General features: G+C 41.0%; 2 protein-coding genes across 2 annotated transcripts; both read right to left on the bottom strand.

Annotated features, from left to right (window-relative positions):
* Nucleotides 1–849: 849 nt before the first annotated feature.
* pir (pirin) lies at nt 850–14118 on the bottom strand. The gene is made up of 10 exons (XM_061068194.1): nt 14093–14118; nt 12996–13117; nt 12798–12890; nt 10459–10539; nt 8568–8774; nt 6386–6470; nt 5950–5994; nt 3997–4079; nt 3182–3248; nt 850–3067 (listed from the first exon to the last, which is right to left on the bottom strand). Exons 2-10 carry the CDS (start codon nt 13086–13088, stop codon nt 2949–2951), a joined length of 873 nt encoding a protein of 290 aa, XP_060924177.1. The 5' UTR covers nt 13089–13117; nt 14093–14118; the 3' UTR covers nt 850–2948.
* An 832-nt stretch (nt 14119–14950) lies between these two features.
* Nucleotides 14951–19956, bottom strand: zgc:113276 (uncharacterized protein LOC553748 homolog). Its single transcript, XM_061068613.1, has 11 exons — nt 19852–19956; nt 18730–18937; nt 17919–18082; nt 17616–17831; nt 16979–17069; nt 16685–16909; nt 16287–16408; nt 15941–16180; nt 15674–15835; nt 15205–15294; nt 14951–15112 (listed from the first exon to the last, which is right to left on the bottom strand). Exons 1-11 carry the CDS (start codon nt 19954–19956, stop codon nt 14951–14953), a joined length of 1785 nt encoding a protein of 594 aa, XP_060924596.1.
* Between the last annotated feature and the right edge of the window lie 1369 nt (nt 19957–21325).

The raw sequence follows: 21325 nt of genomic DNA, 5'->3' as shown, positions 1-21325 counted from the left end.
ATTCCCACCTCATGAAAAGGCTGCTGGCTTCCCTTAACCGTTAGTTCGAATATTTGTCCAATAAACTTTCCGTCTGTCCCAACCTCACTTCTCCAGATCCTTATGTGGTTTGTCCGACTAAAGACCCTGAGGTTCAACACAGCGCCTTCCTCCACGACCTTTCTGAAAAAAAAATAAAAAGATAAATGTTGGTTTCTGCCCTTATGTCTCTCCCTCTGCTGCTGCTCCTGCTGCCTCCGAATGTTCCTTTTTATTTGCTGGAGTGTTCCCTTCTTGCTTTTTTTAATGTCTGTGTCAAGAAATCAGTTCCCCTGCCTGTTAAATCCCCATCAGTGTCTTCTCCTCCGGAGCTGCCAAACCGCATCCAGCCAAAGAGCAGTAACATGTGTTTTAAATGTGATCCAGACCTCTGTAACGTGTGAGGGGAAATAGGAGTCCAGCACCACCCCTGTCCCACCGACACCCCACCCCCTCGCCCATCCAGGCCCATTTGACTCAGCATGTTACACACATAATGGATTTAATGTGAGAACTGCGTACATACATTCATCATTTGCATGTGAAGGATGAAGAGCATATTTTCTGTCGACTGCAAAACCAAATCCTATTAAAATCCAAAAAAAATTGTGCTATATTGTTGTATTTTGTATTTTGACTACTCCTGGAATAATAAACAACAGTCAATGTTTGTCTTCAGTAAATTTTATGGTATATAAACATTTGGAAAAACCATTATACCTTAAGTACAGTATGTGTATGTTAACTATCTTCATTACATTGTGTACAAGCAACTATTACAAATTTCATAACCGCAATGCAACTGTGGTATTTCAAACAGTAGAAGGAAACTGGGATAAAGGTTAAATTTAATAGGGGAAGGGAGAAAGAGCAGTTAGGGGCACATTTTCCATAAAACCTATATTTTACAAGGGAGAGGGGGTAAACGACCACTGTGCCAACACTGGGGCATGTCATTCACTCCCACCTGAAGCACTTGGGTGTAATAAGTTAAAATAAACGCTGTAAAATGCTAAATGTCCTGTAAACACATGCAGCACATATTCTAAAAGAAACAGGTTTCCATTGTTCAATGTTCAACATCGAACACCCCCATAAATATGTTTCTATAACAAGAAAGACAGTTTGTTGTATTAGAGGCAACAGGAGGGTTTAGAAGAGAAGTGGGGAATCTTTTCCTGTCAAGAACAATTTCAGTTTTCATAACGTCCTTCAGGGGCCACACTAAATTACCCAACACAGACAGTACACTGCAAAAAACAACTGCAAAACGGTAAAGTTTGGCAGCAAAAGTTGCCACTTAGCGTCAAATTATCGTAAAAAAAAAAGTTATAAGTTATTGAACAGAGATTCTTTTGAAACACAGACATAAATACAAGTATTACATTCAGCATAGTCTATATTTTTCTACTTTAAATTCAATGTTATCTAAACTTCAAGGCCCTTGAATAATGAAATAATCCTGTTAAAGAAATCTTTAATTTCCTGCTATCAATTAATGCATAACTTTTATTCTATGGTTCATATTTTTAATAAATATAATTAAAAAGTATTTTTATGGCATTTACATTTAATTTAGGGGGGAAAAGATGAAATTTGAGAGAACTTTTTTAACAGTGTATATCAAGTTCTCTAATACCTCAAACCTAAGTGTAAGCTTCCTCAAAATGGGAAAATCCTCATGACGTACGTAGTTTATAGAACTCAAGCAGAGGGAGGTGGTTGTACTTTGCCCCTTGATGATTTCATGTTGCAGGCACATCAGCAGGTTCCACATTAAACAGTTCAGTTAATAACTCAGTTCCTGAAACCTCTCGCCAACTGCCTGGAGCACATTGATCTCCTGGCTTTTGTTCTTACAGAGTAGGAAAATTTGACTTTGTCTGGTGCAAGCAGCTGCACAGTCACAACAAGACAAGGCTTCACAATCTCTCCTTCTCAGGGAGGGTTCAGCTTCTTAGCTGTTATCTCACTCAACACTAAACTCGCTTGTTTACCTTGTTGGGCACCAATCTCTCTGTAGAGTGAGAGCTAAATCACTTTGTAGAGATATAGACCAAAGGCAAAAGAAACGAGTCTGGATGAGAAAACGGTTGTGTAGTCGCGGTCAACACGCCCCATCTATCATTCAGTTTAATATGGGTCTACAGGGTTATGCTAGCTTGTAATGCTAATAATTATCTGGTTGTGATTAGTCATGTGAGACACGCTCTTCAGGGACTTGTATTCTTGCGACATACTGAAAAACATTTCCTCGAACCCAGCTGTCCAACGCAGACGTACAGTATGTTGTTTCTCTGTCACCATTTCAAAAGCTCTACACGCCTCTGGTTTGTTTCCACTTGGAAAGTACTGATGCAATCATCCATATTTTAAACATGTTTAATAACTACCTGGGCGGCCCCCAATTCTGTGGGAAGCTCAGGAGGTTTAAAGGTCCAGTGAGTAAGATTAAGGGGAAAGGGATGTTTTCTTTTCTATCTAGTAAATAGTCCTAGTGTGTTTGATCTAAATTGCATGAATTGTTGTTTCCTTAGCCGTAGAATGAGCCCTCTATGTTAAAATACTTTATATTTACATCTGGAGCGGGTCCTCTCTGCAGAGGCCGCCATGTTTTTTACAGTAGCCCAGACTGGACAAACTAAACACCTTTTGAGTTTTTATGACAACTGATGGATACCACAGGTTCTCTCTCATGTTTGGAAGGGGAGGGTGAGGTGAGGGGGATTCAGCTGTAACACGCAGCTTCACCACAAAGTGTCATTAAATTCTACACAGGGAACCTTTAAAAGCTAGAGTTGGTCATTTGTTTCTGAAACCCTTTTCTTAAATCTTATTTGTTAAAATCAAAAATATTTCCGAGTTGTTGCTTCTTTTTGTATATATGTCTTGTCTCATAGACTGGAGGGTGAAGGTTTCCCACCACTGATTTAGAAAGAGTCTCTGATCTTGGATCTCCAGTTTACGGCTCTTTCAAAGCCATTCCTTCCGCTCTGGTAGTCCCTGATGGCCTGACTGATCTCCTCCTCTGTCGTCATGACAAATGGACCTGAAAGACAAACACAACATTGCAAATAATGACATTACAGCTATCGATTACGTTACACATGTGACATCAAGGATTTAATTTGATCAGAGGGATGGAGGGAATGAAATGTCGTACCGCGTTGTACCACAGGCTCTTTGATCGGTTCTCCTGCGATGAGCACAAAATGAGAGACTTCAGAGCCCTGAGGAGGAAAGAAGAGGCAGTGTTATCGTCTTTGTGTGTGTGAAGTGGATTGACAGTCATTTCTCTGTATTAGGGAAACTAGTCGATTCAAACCTGGTAAACAGAAATAGCAGAGTCCCAACATAAATCTGTGTTTAAACATATGATTAGGTAGGTAGACAAGTAGGTATCATTTGGATCCAGAAAGCAGAGAGCGTAGGATCGTGCCAATATATGTGCTCGACAAATTGTGAGTCAGTCTAAACTGTTTTAACTGACCCTTAACCTGTCAATAACGATTGTCCCCATTTTTTAAGGATCAAATGAGTTATTAAAAAGAGTTAGCTTTAAAGTTACTGGAAAAACCTGCACCTGAACAAACATCAGTGAGAAAAGAATAACCTTAAATGAGACAAACTATCTTTGAGAAAAGGTATTTGATGTGTACTTTTTTGAGGTTCATGTTACATTAACTAACATGGAGAAGAAGGGTTTATGGCCTATACTGCAGCCAGCCACCAGGGGGCAACTGAGAAATTGTCATGTCCATCTTTACATACAGCCTATGGTTCAGGGTGTTAATTTGGCTGGTTTACCATTACTATTATTTACTATTCCTTAAATGTTGCTGTCACTTCTGAATGTCCTGTAGAACCTTGTTTAAACACAAACTATGAAAAAAGGCATGAAATATTTTTAAGGTTCCAGACGAGACACTAGGGAGAACCGTTTGGGAGCCACTGGTCGTCTCAACACTGAGAACTCACCTTGTTTTCAACCTTGACACAGTCTCCGTCTCCGAACACCACCGTGTGATGGGACGCCACCGCCTGCTGCTCCGGGTCTGGGCCTTGACAACAGGAACATTTTGTATAACAGGAACATTTTGTGCTTAAAACAATGCTAGACCTCTTTATTTTTAACAGTCTGTCAATGATAATGCGAGGAAATAGCCATTTAAAACACACACGCTATAAAAAATGAATGATTGGGATTGTGGTCTTTGAGGTCTTTTTTTATGCATTTTTGGAAAAGTGGAATCCATGAGAAGCTTCTCAGTGGAGGAAATTTAAAGAAAAAACCACACTGTTAGAGTTTAAGGGTTTAGGGGCGATAGTTCAGTGGTGAAGACGTCTCACACAAGCGTATTAACAGGAAACACGAATGCAAAAGCCACACAACAGAAACAAAACCACCACAGAAAAGAGCGACGCTGGATTTCCTACCGTCAACCTTTTTCTCTTGCTATGTTAGGGGAACTGTTTGAGAAGTCATGTCAGACGCCAATATAAAAATTGAGCCTCGTGTATTTCAGGTGTTACGGTACAGGTAACCACTTTTGCATTCGTGTTTTCTGTCAATGTGTTTGTCTAAGACGTCTCGGCCACCTGTTCATATGTTGGAATATTACCATTTAATTATTCACCCAGAACCAGATAACTTGCAGTCAATGAACAGATGTTGTGCATCATTAATAACAATTTCATTTTCATTTCAAGCTACCACTATTCTTCAAAGCGTAACGAAAACACTTTGAGTTAAAATGAAATAAAAGGCACCTGCATGTTTTAAACACTTCGGCCTTGTTTAGCAGTTTGCTCGCACACTTCATCACTTACTGGCTCTAAACGCTGAGCGAGCCAGACACCTCCATTCGTGGTGGACGCATTCATCAAAGCCAGCTGGTTCTGATTTGGCCAGACTACATGCAAAGTTCAAGACTCAAGATTCAAATAACGTCTTTAATCCCGGCGGCCAATTTCATCCTTGCGTGTCATCAAAACATCTGTCAGCAATTACACCCAGTCTGTGACGTCCTGCAGCGAACCGACGGAGAATAATCAAATCATAATGAAATTTCATGACAGAAGATGAAAGGGGGACTTTTGACCGAGAACAACAGGTTTCAACAAACCAACAAAGCCTCGGACAATGAGTCTGGCTTCTGAAAGGGTTCGTTCTCATGCGAGGGGAATTCCCTCCATCACATGATGCCGTCCAGGAAGCAGGAAATGCAGAATTTCACAGTCAAATGTCAAAGAGCAGCATCGATACAACAGGGCGTAGTTATTACATGTGGATTAGGTGACTGATCTAAAGCCAGACTCTAAGCCGGTCGTATTTTACAAACGCGCAATACTTTTCCCAGTGATGCTGGTTAACTTTCAGATTGAGCTGCTTTAGTCTGAAGTCTGAAGACATCATGGTTCAGTGACAGTATGAATCCATCAAGCTCTAAAGCAGAACACATGGGCCTTCTGGCTTTGCATAGGAGGGAAGTTGCGATTGGACGGAGATCACACACACGTAACTGTAACGTGAATATCGCACGTCACAGCCAGACAAGCAGCGAGGGAAGTGAGGGATTGATCAAATTCACAGAGAAGTGAGAGGGCATAAATTCATCATATCCAGCTAAAGAGAGTTTTCAGAACCCTGGTTATGTCAGATTTCTTCTTTTTATATTAATCTGAAGTGTTGGAGAATATTAGGGTGGTGATACGAGGTCACTGTGACCTCTGTCAACTGAAGTCAGAGGTCTTTGAGTCCAAGTGTCAACTGGTAAAGAAATAACTTCTTTTTTTAGGCGCCGATGACCTTAGACCAGCAAAATCTATTTTTTTTTTTTTTTAAATTCTCTTGAGCCAGTCCTAAGAAATCTCGTTCACAAGGCAAAAAAGGGTTTGTGGGGTCTAAACACTGGGCCTTTCTCCACTCACCAACGTTAATGGATCCTGATAACGTGTAGATGAATGTAGTCCATCCTGTTAAACAAAAAACAAATAGTGTAAAAAATTTGTATTTTTAATAAAGATGGTGAACAATTAAAAAAGTTCTTTGATCTTAAACCTAAAATTACTCTTGTGTCCACGGGGGGGGGGGAGTTGTGAACACAATATTGAAATATTGTTTATGATATTTCACTGATCTGCTGGGGAATCTGCTTTTTGAACAAAACGACAAACAGACTTTAAAAACAATGGGCAAAGTAGGTGAAATTACTTTTCCTTTGCATATTATGTCATATTTCAACTGTCACACACTGTTCTGTTGTTAAGTTGTGGTAATAAGTCTCAAAGCAACCATTAGATGCATCATGATGGACCACTCTTGTTATTAACCAACGCTGTGGTGAATTAAGAAATGTTCTCCTACCTGAAGGGACTGGCTGCACATGCAGGGCTCCAGCCTGCAGCTTGAAGTCCAGATACAGGGTCGGTGTCCTCGTGAAAACCTTGGACTGGAGAAAAAAGAGAAAAGGTCTTAACGTTCAAACAGACTCAATCACAAAGTAAATATTTTATATTAAAGAGGCCATACTCCCACAAACTGACATTGTGGTGGCCGTTTGTTTACAACTTCAGAACCATCTGCTGCCTGCAAACAGCTTGTGAACTCAGCTGCGTTGCTTCAGCTCCACAATCGTCCTGTTCTTCAGAGTCAGAATAAGTTATTGCCGTTTCCATGACTTACTGTTTATGTCCCTCCACAGCTCATTGTGTTTTCATTTTTATTTGTATGGATGTGAGCAACACAGTGCACCAGGTAGCACATGTGGAATTTTAATCGAGTCCATGAGTTTACTCCACATCTGCACTTAATGCAAATGACCTTAAAGAAAGTCAGCTGACTGAAAACACAAAGGAAATCACAGTGCCTGGCTTATTGTTTTTTTTTGTTTTGAAAAAGAATGTCTATTACATTTTTAGAAATATGAATCCATAAAGATTTCTTGTTTTTCACAGATTGATCTGACAAAATTGGGCAGTTTAGGGCAAATTATTTTGAAAAAGTATCAATTAGTCATTGAATATAAGTCAATGTAAAAAGTAGGTACACTTACTACTAACAAACCACCTGTTCCAAACCAAATGAGGGACATAATAAATAACTGGTGAACATAGGGGAACATTTAGCAGTTAAAGACACAGATGTCTCCCTCAGTAAATGTTACGGACCAGTTTTCTACTAAATGTTCCCTTTTTTTGTTGAAATAAATCTCATCTTTTAAAAAGTAATTCTGTGTTTGTTTGTCCTTTGACAGTTTTGTCCCTGAGGTAAAAACCCCCACACGCACTAACATCTGATTTTATCTGCAAAGGGAGTGGAAACAGTCTCTCTGAGGTCAAAAGGCCCTGCCGTAGAAATGGGTTTTTATCGGCTCAGGCACACACTGGGAGTGATGGTAACATGACATCTAGATGAATGCGCCAATTTCTTCTTCGCTATTTTGGCAGTCTAGATGCTAATGCAGCATCATTGAACTTTAGAGTGTTGGCGTGTAAATAGCCATCAACACATGTGTACTAGTGCTTTGGGAACAACGTGCAACAGCGATATGTTTTTTCTTCATAATGTGCAAAAAGCAACACTGGCAATACAAATTGAGCGTTTCAGCTTCTGGCAAATTCATGACGTCAAACTTGATTCACCAGGGACAAACCAGGATTGCTCTACTTGCAAGGAGAAAGGAGGCAATCTTTTAAAAACCTGTGTTTTCTCTCTAATTTGGTTGTAAGAGTCTAAGTTTTTAGGTTTTAAGTTGCTCAATGTACGGTCAGTTTTTATAATCAAATATTGTGACTCATCCCAAACACACGTCACTGACTGTATATTGTTATAAAACTGAGTGTTGTCTTATTGAGTATGAACATAAAACCAAGGCCAAGTTGAGCTGTAACGTTGGATACAAATCAGAGTCTTATACAGTTTAAATACACTGAATACAGAGATATCGATGTTTATCAGTGATACTCCTGCCCGACAGTAACCCTGGACATTACAATAAAACACACACATGCACTACAACTCTCACAGGCTGAGACAATCTGCTTCTCATTTTCTGTTTCCTCTTTTCAGACGGACACTCCTTACACTAACACTGGTCAAATAGCGTGGTTAACAGGCATTCCCTCAAACACACACACACACACACACACACACACACACACACACACACACACACACACACACACACACACACACACACACACACACACACACACACACACACACACACACACACACACACACAGACCCAAACACACACACACACACACACACACACACACACACACACACACACACACACACACACACACACACACACACACACACACAGACCCAAACACACTATTGCACGCACATGTTTGTCAGTTTTTCCTGTTTGCCTCAGGCCTCCAGCGAATGAGCAATCAGGATGAGATCAGCAGCTACCAGGAAAGTAAAGTGACTGATTGTTGGTTTACTGAATGGTGCTGCGGTGACGTCACAGCCCCATACACAAATTAAGTAGACGTATCCACACACACATGTAGAGACACACAAACACACACACCTTTGCTCCTAGAGCCTCTCCAGATATAACAGCGACTGTGACCCCTCCCTGGCTGCGTTTGGGAATCTCGGAGCCTTTGAGCTCCTGGTACGCTGGCTCCACCATCTTGTCTCGCCTCGGCAGGTTCACCCACAGCTGTAAGCCCACCACCGGCTCCTCTGATACAGGCATTTCAGCATGGACCACCCCCCGTCCTGCAGTCATCCACTGGTAGACAGGGAGACATATTTGAAACACACCACATACATATTGATATTAATTGTATAAGATAATCAAAAGCCATGAGCGATGTATGAATCTATAGGCAGCAGGAATAAAATAAAACAATTCTGATGAAATGCTGTGGAACAAAATGAGGTGTTGCTGTAACTCTGGTCATGATATTGAATCAGGTAGTGATTTAAAACACTGGATGAAGTGAAGTTCACTTTAACAGTTCACTTCCCTTTGGGCCGGATGGAAATTTCCACTGTCGAGCTTCGCTTTAATGCTGCCAGCCAATGATAATTCATCTGTGACTGTTCATCATGATGTTTGCTTTTTTTTTATTGCTGCGTGCTGGGTATTTACTGGGAGAGGGATCTGCTGGATAATAAAACATGCAGAATACAACCGAGGAGAACTAGAAAACCACACAGGCAACACAGACCTGAGTTACAGCTCAGCTTTATTTCAACCATGTTTCTGGGCAGAGTAAAGGGTGATTTTAAAATATAAATTTTCCGTTAAATCTAAATATACAGATGCGAAACTCATCCAAAACTTAGGGGAAGGATTTTCCTCAGTTGGCCCAATGTCTTCACCGCTTCCTTTGACGAGGCCATGTTTTATTCTGAAATGGAGTTTGAGCTTTCCCTGAAGGACAGACAGGCGTCTGTCTGAGCATCTGCAGCTCCCACGTGACGCCCGGCCCGACGGAGCATGCACATGGTGTGTAAGAGCTGAACTGACTGAACCTCTGCTACAGATTGAAGCTGAGTCAGCAGCCTACGTGCATGTGTGTTTGTGCGTATGTGTGTGTAACTTTACAACTTTAAAAACACAGGAAACAACCCACAGGGCATGATATCCAATTAGTGTGAGTGCACAACATCATGATGCATATGTAATGAGTTTGTGGGGATTGGTAAAGGCTTAACTCCTCTTCTGCTATGCAGGTCCCGATTCCTGTTAAGAACTTGTTCTCCACATTTACAATTAGGAGATGAAGATCACAGATAACGAACAATACCTCAGTTAGATAACGTGTATCTTATCATTTCAAAAACAGGAAGCACAAATCTATTGGAGGATAGGTTACAGGAATTGTTTGGCATTATGGGAAATATGCTGATTAGCCCTCTTGCTGAGAAATACATGAGGCGACTCTCATGTCTGTGAGGCAGTATGATGGTATATTATCAGAGGTGCTCGTTCGCAGAAGCCAACTGTCTGTAGCCTCATATTGAATGTTAAAAACCACAGACTGTAAATAAAGATGGAAGACATGACGGCTCCCCAAACGTGAAGCCAAAGCATCTCCATCACCACCTAGTGGCCGGCTCCAGTAAAGCGAATAAACCCAGCGTCCTCCATGTTAGTGGACGAGACATGAACCTAATTAAAAAGTCAAAGCACACGTAGGATACATTTTTCTCAACATTTGTGTCATTTGAGGTTGTTCTTATTACACTGATGTTTGTTCAAGTGTTCATGTTTTCAGTAAGAATGGTTTTAAATATTAATGTCATGCTATAAGAACAGAGTTTGACCCTTTTCATTCAACTCTTGGTCAAAAAAAGCTAATCTGTAACATTTATAAAATAAAACATTTCCTAAGATAACACTATTTCTTTAAAAAAAATAAACCCTCGATAAACCAAAATGAACTCTATGAGTAGTCATGTAGTACCTGCAGATCTCCAGGATGCAGTCGTCCAGAACGGCCACAGAAGTCTTCATGGGCCGTGATCCCCTCTAAAACATATGTTACCTGTTTGAGGAAAGACACAAACACACACATGCAACATTAACAGCTACAGTAACTTCAGGCAATGTGACCTCAGATGACCAAATTATTATTTATATATTTGTTTTTAAGTCAAATATTTTTTAATTTAGGTATAATGGTTTGGGGATCTTAATGACCTTGAACGAAATCCTTCAAATTTGGTGTAAACGTTTTGTTGGACTCGAGGATGACACTGATTAGAATTTGGTGATCAATGGTCAAGGTCAAGGTGATCTCACAAAAAACATCCTTGCTTAAAAATGCTACCAGAGAAAATTTTTCAATTTGGCACAAATTGTTGATTTACACACTTGGGAAGTCAAAGGTCTATTGAATCTGCTTTTAGGTAATTTCTACATATTTTTAACCAGATCACTTGGACTCAAATATTTACTGCTTGGATTATAGTGGTCAAAGGTCAAGGTCACAGTGATCTCATATGAGTATGAAACGGCACTAGTTGGCAGAGGCGTGGTAATTGTAGTTTAACCTTTTTTTTAAAAAAATTAACAGCTCGAGTCAATAACGTTTTAGTAAAAGGAAAATACCTTCTTTTATAATCTCCTGCAACAAGCTTCACAACTACAGTAACTTCAACACTGAAAGCACGTGTGCGCTTGTTTCATTGCTCCAGTGGTCAGACTGGACAGGAAGAGAAGATCTGCATCTCCGGTCACGGGTTCAAAGGTGAACATCTGTGTGAAGGGAGAGAGCTCAGGCTCCTGCAGGGAGCTGCCTCTGATCTGTCTCAGCAGCTGTGCGATCTCAAACGCCATGTGAGTGTGAGCAAACACACCTGCTGAAAGGCATGCTGGGAGTGTAGCCTAGTGCTGTCCGCCCACACTGGGAGATTTAAGTTGCATCTGCCAAATCCAATATGCTTGGAGGAAAGTCTGGCAATCTGAGGACAATGTTCAGAGTTCAACTTCAAAGATTCAAGTCAGACCTGCCACATTAGCTCCCTTCAGTCAGCGCGGCGGTGGAGTTACTGCTGATACTGCAGCACAGACGCATGCAAGAATAACTTGGGAATATAGTGACATTTATTAGAGCATCATCTGTCCGCCCACCAACAACCAATCAAAGCAACGGGATGTGTGATATTACACATTAACAAAACGCTGTAAGTGCAGTAGTTTGTTCTTTGTTTAGAGAAACTGTATTTCCCAGCATGGATTAGACCTCTTTCACATCATGTTATCAAAGATGCTTCAGGGGAGCATCTCTGTCTGTCAGAGTATCAAACCCACACTATTTCAGATAAAGCCTTGTGATTGGCTCGACCTGTCTCTGGATGGATGGATGGAAATCTGTCTGAGAGAGATATTCAGGAGCCTGCTGATTGGCCAGGTGTCCAAGTAAGATGACAGTCAACTACAATAAGAGAAAATACTTGACTGGCTCGTGTTTCTATGAGAGAGAAAAGTATTTATGAAGCCATTTTCAAAAACAACTGAAGTTGGAGCCAGAGTAAGAAGAAATGATCATATTTTCCAGTTTCGAGTCAGAAATGAAAAGTTGTTTTATCCGAAATGTTCCACTTTATTGGGACATGAAGCAGAAACTTGTATTGCCCAGATAAGCTCTGCCTATTATTAAAGAAAAAATATTAGAAAAGATAAGAAAGGAAGACAGACATTATATCTGTTAAAAATGACTAGTGCAACTTATCTGTGAACTTTCCAAACTTTGCACAAATGCATTTTTCAATTAATAAATCATCAAGACTTGGAAAAAAACCAACCTATAATATGTATGAGGCCTGAAGCTGAACTGGACTGAATGAGGAGGTTTTACATATGTAATTAAAAACGCTTGAATTATTCTAAACCAGAGAAGAGAAAGGGATAAAAACTCAAAAAACATCAAGATCTTGTATCCTTGGATGCCCGGGCCTCACACCGCTGTGGTGGAGTCATTCAAAATAAACACAAAACTGAAAAACTTAGCAGAAAAAAGGCCACAAGACAACAGAAGCAGGGACAATTCCTCTATTTCAAAAATAGATTATTTTGCGAGTTATTATTACAGAGCAGCTTATACAGTAATTATACTATCGCTGACATCTCTGGCTTTCTGGATAATTTTTTAGAATGTATAAACCTAAATGATCATTTGTAGAAAGCAAAGTGGTTCAGTAGCTTACAATGTCCCTTTGTCGCCATCTGGTGATAAAAGCAGGAATTTTGACTCCCTTACATTGAATGCAAACCTCAGAATTACAGTCAGGTGTCACTTACTGTTTCGAATCCTCGGTGAGGATGATCTGGAAAACCTGCTGGCTTGCTCACTCTGAACTCGTCCAGCATGAGGAAGGGATCCAGGTTCCTCAGCTGGAAGTCACACATGCACAGTGTTTCATGAATGGTAACTGTGTTGAGTTCCTTTTTAGCTCACTGGATGAAAACTGTGTGACGTTAACATGTTGAATGACTCACCTCCGCTCTGCCGATGCTCCTGCGAACACGAGCACCGACCCCCTCTCCCTGCTCCACACTCAGAACTGTCTTTTCCACTTTCCTCACATTCATTGTGCCGAGAGAGCTGGTTTCCCCACTTACTACAACACATACACAGTAATGAAATGACAATAAGGAAAACCATGGATGTAATAGAATGGGTTTGGGTTTTATTTATTTTCATGATTAAACTTGTGCATCTCAAACTAAATAAGATAAGATAAACTATACTGATCACATACCAGGGAAAACCAAGGTAGATAAGTACAAAACAGAATAAAACTGGGCATTGAAATAAAATAAAATTAACAAAAATATGTATATAATATGAATATGAGGGGTAGATAAAGTGCAGAGGCACAGGACGATTGCAAAATGATGTATATTTCATCTGTCCATATGTATAATATTATATATACAATAAATAAAATATGATACGAATATATTTTTTAACGAGTATAGATAAATATAATAAGTATTTGTGGTGATGATGAAATACTAAAGTTTACAACATGGTGGTTAGTATCGGTGTTGTGATATGAAACAATGTTACTATACTTTACTTTGGTGTCAATTAGGAGACAAACTCTAAAATGATGTCACAGTAAAATGATGTGGAAAAACAACCTGTGAGATCACAACTTTACGGGGATTTCCCGGTGTCATGAGACCACTGAAACCAGTGACACAGAAACTACACATGTGAAAGCAGCTGATCGTCAGCTGATCAGTCAGCTGATCTCGTCTCGTCACTCTGTCCCTCACCTCCCAGTCCCTCACCTCCCTGTCCCTCCCAGTCCCTCACCTCCCAGTCCCTCACCTCCCAGTCACCGCACCATCTCCGTCCTGTCTGTTCTCCACCTGCTCAGGTTTTATTTCTATAAGATGCTTTCACATCGGAGCAGCTGCAGAAAGTCCTGATCTCAGTGAATCAGCCTCACGGTTATTTTCATTCCAGTAACTTCGCCTGACACGATCAGCTCCTTCACCAGAGCTGTCATCATCACCATCAGCGTTAAATGACATTAGAACCACCACTCAGGTGTTTAGTTTAATGACAACAGGCAAACACTCACCTTCCTGAACGTAAACCACCGGAAGGAGGATTATAAATGCGGAAGTCCAGCAGGGGCGGAGCTTAGGAAGAGGTTATATCACCAGTATTTGTTTGTTTGTAAACAATACTCTAAACTAACTAACTCTAAACAGCCGAGCAGACTTTCACCAAAGATTTTGGGACGGAACTGGAATATTAACATTTGAACACCATTGTGATAAAAACATAATTAAAAATGCCATTTTAATTTGGTTTTATTTATGACCAATATTACATTTAGCCACCAGGGGGAGATTGAGATGCTTTGGCTTCGATTTTGAGGAACTGTAATGTCCATCTTTATAAAAAGTCTATTTGATCAGGTTATCAGCCCAGTTCCCTTTTTCTCTCATATTTCTACAATACAAGTTACACAATCATGTGTAGGATTGTTCAGACTTGGCAAAGCTCTCCTGAGAGCTATCAATCTATCTAGAGATAGAGGTGTGGAATCTAAACTGCTTTTAATAATCTGTGATAATTACTTTTTACTTTTAGATTTATTTTAAACAGACAATTCATGATCCAAAAGAGAATTTAACTACTTCTTTAAGTTATCAGTCCTAGATGCAGTCATGTCAAGTGTACAGGGTTTTTTTACGATACACACAACATTGAAATTCACTCATCCTCAGAGCCTTGATTTAGACAAAAACACTTGTCTTACATTAACATAAATGTTCTGTGAATATACTCGTGATTTGTGTTTAAAACAATATTGATTGGGCCGTCGAGGATGAAAAAAATAAAGATGAGTTTCACATCATTTAATCAAGATACAGTTGCATTTGACGAGTATAACAAAGACACTTCAGTTCCTCGAGGCTGAAGAGTGAAGTCAGAGCCATAACAGGCCGTGCATTTGTTGAATATACTCCTCGGTTTTCGATTTCTCCTCAGATGCATCTCCAACGTACGGGTGTCGATGGCGCATGATGTCCTTGGCGATTCTCCTGCTGGCAGCCTGTCCACCAGCCAGGTTCAGTGCGTGAGGTCCAACCTGTGTGTGAGGGGCAATAAAGACAAGTTGTATATATATGTAAAATAAGCTTGCAGGTTGTTGTGCTTCAAACCGTTGTGTAGAAGACACACCTGAAGAGCAGTGTACTGTCCCATCAGATAGAGCGGGCACCCGTCTGCCCACTGCAGGCTGTCTGATATGCACGGCCACCCGTCCATCACCTTCACAGAGGACAAGCCGGACACATTTTATGAATCGCTCTTAAATCATGACAGTGGATCACATGGGATGATTTTATTCTCTTGTCATCCGCTAAGTTACAACCTCTGAAGGATATGTTTTCACCCCCTTTGTTTGCTTGTTGGTTGGCTTGTTTAAGAAAGATTACACAAAATCTACTGGACAGAAACTACACTGATTTCCCAGGAAATAATTCATGGATCATGATGAAAAAACGTATTTTAATGGGAATCTTCTCCATAAGTGTGTGAATTTGGTGGTGCTTGATTAAATGTAAGGGTACTGACTGACACTTTCCCTTCTGCTCATCTGTCCATAGATGCATGCATACTATACATATCTAAAAACTATTTGACCCACCTGAATTGGGAATTCCTTCATCACCTCGGAAAGCAACAGGTCCTGTCTCACGTCAAGTTTGCAGCCGGTGGCGAGCCAGATCATATCTCCGGTCCAGTGGTCCCCTGTGCTAAGAGTCAGACTCCAGGCCTGGCCCCTGTAGCACCAGCTGGCCTCACTCACCTAGACATTATATGAATCATCACGTTATATCACTTCACCTCATCTCACTTTAACAGATCTCATTCACTGCACCCGTTACCCTGTGTATTGCATGTGTACCGTTACCTGACAGTATGTCTTGACGTCCACCTGTCCACTCAGTATGAACGGCTGTAGGTGGATGTAGGCCTCGGGGGTGACGGCCCCTCCCTTCCGTGCCTGGCGGATCATAGCCAGTCGTTTGTGGAGGCTCCGTTCGTTATAGAACTGTCGTAGGTATGCTTGTCCATCCATCTTGATGCCGTGCTCCACGTGAGAGTAACGCCCCACCAGGCTCTCCACGTCGCCCACGTCAAATTGCTTTAACTGTAAAAGAGACAGTGAAGTTTGACACGTGTGGCAGAGGCAGACAGGTGTAGCTGCAGTAATTCTTTATGGTTGGTCTTCATGCAGTTTCACACTGGCACTAGACCTGCAGGTGCTTCCTCATGACCCATGTCACATGGCTGGCCCCTTGCTGCAGGGCAAGTGAGACGACATGGGCGCTGGTCAGACCTCCACCAACTACCATTACTCTCTGCCCTCTCTGACACACTACACACAGTTCTAGACACACATAGTATTTGGTAAGTGTTGCAGCAAGGACTGGGAATCAAACAACCACGAGGTCTTCAGAAACATCAGGTGAAATTAAATAAAGCTCAATTAAATGAGGATTCTGGCAAATGTGCAAAGGCATCCAGGTAAAGTTTGCAATGATTTAGCTTAGCAATAGCAATTATCCTTACAGCTCCAAGACAAATGCAAAAAATGGCTTGATTTTCTGACTGGTTGTGATGTCACAGTGGCCTCTGAGGAGATTTGATTTACCTTGAGAGGGAGAAGTGTCTGTCTGTTCTTCTTCGTGCTTAGATTTTGGCGGATGGTGCATGAGATGCACTGTGTGCAGCAACCGCTCCTCTGGGTAACTCTCTCCAATGTTTTTCACCCATGAGGGGATGTTTACCATGTGGGCCCGTGTTGGTCCTGTTGCCATAACGACCTGGTGAGCTTTTAGGACGATGCCCTCCTGAAGATGGACTTGAAAGTACTTCACTCTCTTCCTCGCCCCGTCTCGGCACCTTTCAGTCATGGCCTCACCCTCTGTTCCCCTCTCCTTCGTACAGTCCTCCTCTTCTTCCATGTGCTCGACGACAGGGATGATGCGCTCCACCGTTCCCTTTACCAGCACTTTGCCCAAGTTGTATCTCTCCACCTGTGTTTAGATTAGATAGAACCAGATCATTGGCTCTCATCTGCTTCATATAAAATATTAGCATTATTCCACATTTTTGTGGCTACATTGTTAATACATCTCTCAATACTTTCCCCTGTTCTCTGTGTGGTGCCAAACCCAAGTTGAAGGTCAAATACACCCAAAGAAGAGCTTTCAATAAAAGACTTGTGTCAGTGAGTGAGAGAAACTAAAACCATTATCTTATAAACATCAAAGAAATTGGGACATAAATATTTAAAATTCTCCTTTCCACCACCATCTAAGGAAGAGATGGACAAAATGCAATGTTCTAGCATATTCAATTATTTGGCGGCTGTGTTGCATTATATATGTTTCATATATTCAGTCAAACCGTAAAGAAATGACACAAGAGAGAGCAGTGATTAATACGAATTTAGATTTTCATCCACAAACAGAAGTTATCCAAGATTCGTCGTCTAAGGTGTTAATGAAAATGTAGCATTAAATCCACCATAAAAATACACACATACACACACATAGACACACACACACTGTGTGTCCAACCTGATCTCTAAAGAAGTCAACACTCAGTTTGGTTCCCGGCAGACTGAAGGATAAACTCTTCTTCAGTGTGGAGGTGATGTTCAGTCGTCTCTTCTCCTTCTTGCCAAGTCGCGTGTCATTGAAAAAAGCATTTTCATCCAGAATATAAACCTGGTCTGGGAGACTGTGCAGCTCTGATGAACGATCAGACTTCAGAACAAACTCCTGCAGGGCTTTCTGTCAAAGAAAATATACAATATACTGTCCAAAAAAATCAACTGCTGTCTCTACTTCAGGAGGGAGTTGATTGCGTTTATTTTCTACCTTGTTGAGAGGGTCAGTGTGCACCAGTGTGTGTGAGCGCAGGTGAGGGATGCTCAGAGCTGTGAACTGCCTCTCCCACAGAGCCGTCCACTCCCCATACGAGTCCACGGCTCGGAGACTCAGCGGGGGGGAAACCAGCCTCTCTGATTCCTCCACTCTCAGCCCTGCAGAGACTAATCACAAAGTCACAAATGCACTGATTTATTTAACCACCTAAGAAAAAAACATCGACAAAATCAAAAGACTCACTTGAAAAAACCAACTTCAATTAACTTGACTTTAAAAACATTCAGAAAAACTAAATTAAAATCATTTGAGACAAAGTCCAAATAATGTCAAAGGTCTAACTTGTGATAAGCCCTCTTAATGTCCACACTGTCATTTAAATTTCGACGAAGTAATTCAAAATGATAGATTTAGATATGAGGTAATAACTGTTGATGGGAACTTGCTGACTCAAACATTTAGTTTTTAAATTTTGCTTCAGGAAGAGATTATAATCCACTATAGATTAAATTGAGAATAATTTTCTAAATTAATTACTAAATAGTTTCGTCAGTAAAGTGTCTCAAATATATTTACACAAAAAATATATTGCAAATGTTTATCCCAGAGTCCTAGAGCACACACACTAGGAAATATGTTGCTTTTTTTGCCCCAAAAAATTACTTCAATAATCAATTAATTATCAAATAAATGCCAGGACATTATCTCAATAAATCGATTAATTAACAAAAGCTTTATATGCATCTTTTAGTCGTCCAATTTGTGACTTAGTGTATAAAGCCTAAAGTTTAACAGAACACTGTACCAGCTGTTGCCTTCCTCTTCTTCTTGCCACTGCAGGATCTGTTGCTGGAAGTTGGCGGGTGGGACCGAGGCCTCGGAGGGTCCGAGCTGGAGGGGGGGAGCGGTGAGTCATGTCCAGGGTCTGATTCTGGCTCAGGACTCAGTAGCAAGCTGGCCAAGGTCAAGGCATGAGGGCCGCCCCCAATTATTAACACATCCAGGGTCACCATCTGAAACACAGACACAGTGACAACAACACACACAGCAGAGTGTTTAGTTGCAGTTTTCAACCAGCATGGGAAGGTTATAGTACTTTCAGATTCTGTTTGGTGTCGAGAGTTAGTTCCTCAAACTGTCAAACTGTCAAACTGTCGGGGATGTGATTGTGTGTGAAGGCACGAACAGGTCCAACGCTTTTTGGTTTTACTTTTAACTTTCAGTGAAGTTCCAACATGAGCCAAGACTCATTCACCCCCTATCCCTTCTCTCCCCTTCTTCTATTGCCCTGCATCTCAACTACCTCTGGAACAGCAGTGCCCACTAGCGGCAACAACTGTCAACAGCACATAGACACAAGTTGAAGTCAAAGAATAAAGCATTACATTAAGATATTGTACAACTGTACTCAACCTCACTCACTTTTTATGAATAATCATGAGAGGGATGCTCTTTTTTTCACTTAAGCACCGTTCCCCTGTAATGTCTGTGCACGGCCCTGCTGCCGAAGCTCCAACAGTCTGCTTTGGACCTTGGAAACCACATTTAAATTCCCTAGATCAAGATCTTTATTTGGAACTGCACCGTACTGCACATGCTCATAAATATCAGCCCCCTGAACATGATCAGGTAAATCAAAGAAAATTTTGCTAAAGGCCCCATCTCGCAATCTTTAAGAATGAGGAAACAAAGACTGGATTCACCTCTTTCCACCAAGTTTGTGTAGTTTTTGAAAATGTTTACTTCCAAACAAATGGACAGGGTTGAAAATCCATTTGTCCAAAGCTAAAGAGTCCAGTGAACTCTGTGTGGGTTGTTCCTTTAACTTCAGATAAACTCAAAACGACAGATTTCAAATTCACTCATGTCATGCAGAACCTCACACGGGGCGTTTCAGTATCGTGTTGAGTTTGGATCGTTGACTCACGCCGGCTCCTGAGATGTTGGAAACGTGGTCTGTGTCTCCACTCTGACCGACAGCAGCATGCAGAGGAAGACCGGAGTGTTTAGGAATACTGGCATGGGCCTCCATGTAACCCAATCCACCTCAGTGTCCCCAGATTTAGCCGGGCTTCCCTGACTCAACAGGGGAATCTAGAAATAGCTTCAGTGTGTGTGTGTGTGTGTGTGTGTGTGTGTGTGTGTGTGTGTAAATTTAGCTACACAACTCATGTCAGGATCAAAACAGTAAAGTTGTTATACTGGAACTAGAAACTTGTTTTCAGTCATGTTTATGCACAAACATATTTCTTTCGTTTGCTTTTAGATTTTTATTAAATATTCAATGCGATTTTTTTTTCAGATACAGATACTTGAGGGCCAGGAAGAGAAAGCCCACAGAAAGTTTCGGAGGTTCTCACTCTGACATTTTGCTTTCACACAAACAGCCTCTGTTCTGTGAAGCTTTGCTGTTTCCCCGCGTTCACACAATAAAAACGTTTCTTTGTTTACAAGAGAACCACACACCTTTAATTTGTTGAAACAAAGAACTTCTCATCACAATGCTCACTCACTCGCTTTTCCTAAAGCTCTTAGAGAATTTCCAATGTCAGGCCTTCAAGCTCAAAGCCTGTTGTTATCCATGTACAGAAATACCTCACCCCGGTCATGAAAAGTGGAGCCCAGCTGTTTACAGTTTTTCACAGTTGTTAACACACAAAAAGCAAAAATTCGGCACAATTTGCACAACATTCACTTCATGTACCAATAGCTTGACCCAATTTGGCACTACTTCACACTCCCTTATCTCATTAGACTCTGACTTTCCTTCTTTACACTCTGATTTCAATTACACATCACCTTGTTGTCAAAACACTACACACAATGTTCAGTTGTTGCACACACTTCTCACCCTAAAATATCAAAGCATCAACCTACAACACACAAATACTCAAATCTCTAAACATTCAGGTCTGTTGAGCAATTTGCAATCAGGACTGCAGCATAAAAGTGTCTTCAGCCTCTGTTTTGTTTGATGAACAATGGAATACAATAGAATACAGTGTGCTCACAGTATTTATATTTTGCAGGACTGAAAGAGAACCACACCGTGGAGGAAGAACAGGCATGTTCACAGCCGAACAGGAGACTGAAATTGTAGATATGGTTCATGAGAACAACGCTATCACACTCAGACAAATAAAAACTAGAATCCTGGCTGACCATGCTACATTTAGAAACGTCCAGACCGCCAGCCTCTCTACATTGGACCGTATTCTTCATAGGAATGCCATGTGGATGAAACAAGTGAACAGGTTCCCATTTGAACGGAACACAGACGCATCAAGGAGTTACCGTGAGAGTTTGTGCTTGTTAGTACCAAACATTCAGCACGGACACATGCATGTATTGTACCTGTAATCCAATATTGTTCCTTTTCTACAGTGTCTCACTGTAGCCCA

The sequence above is a fragment of the Limanda limanda genome, chromosome 3 (assembly GCF_963576545.1).
Source record: "Limanda limanda chromosome 3, fLimLim1.1, whole genome shotgun sequence".
Classification (NCBI taxonomy): domain Eukaryota; kingdom Metazoa; phylum Chordata; class Actinopteri; order Pleuronectiformes; family Pleuronectidae; genus Limanda; species Limanda limanda.
Note: the sequence above shows the minus strand (reverse complement) of the source record. Positions and strands in the feature narration are given on the sequence as shown.

What these genes read in the sequence shown, in the direction of transcription:
- pir (XM_061068194.1), bottom strand. Translation starts at nt 13,088, where the DNA reads ATGAATGTGAGGAAAGTGGAAAAGACAGTTCTGAGTGTGGAGCAGGGA. An exon ending in TGCATCCTGGAGATCTGCAG is followed by an intron (nt 8,775 to 10,458) that starts GTACTACATGAC and finishes CCTGTCTACCAG; the next exon opens with TGGATGACTGCAGGACGGGG. An exon ending in GTGTCAAGGTTGAAAACAAG is followed by an intron (nt 3,249 to 3,996) that starts GTGAGTTCTCAG and finishes TTTCCTCCTCAG; the next exon opens with GGCTCTGAAGTCTCTCATTT.
- zgc:113276 (XM_061068613.1), bottom strand. Translation starts at nt 19,956, where the DNA reads ATGGAGGCCCATGCCAGTATTCCTAAACACTCCGGTCTTCCTCTGCAT. An exon ending in GAAGAGGAAGGCAACAGCTG is followed by an intron (nt 18,083 to 18,729) that starts GTACAGTGTTCT and finishes TAGTCTCTGCAG; the next exon opens with GGCTGAGAGTGGAGGAATCA. An exon ending in AGACACTTCTCCCTCTCAAG is followed by an intron (nt 16,409 to 16,684) that starts GTAAATCAAATC and finishes AACTGTGTGTAG; the next exon opens with TGTGTCAGAGAGGGCAGAGA.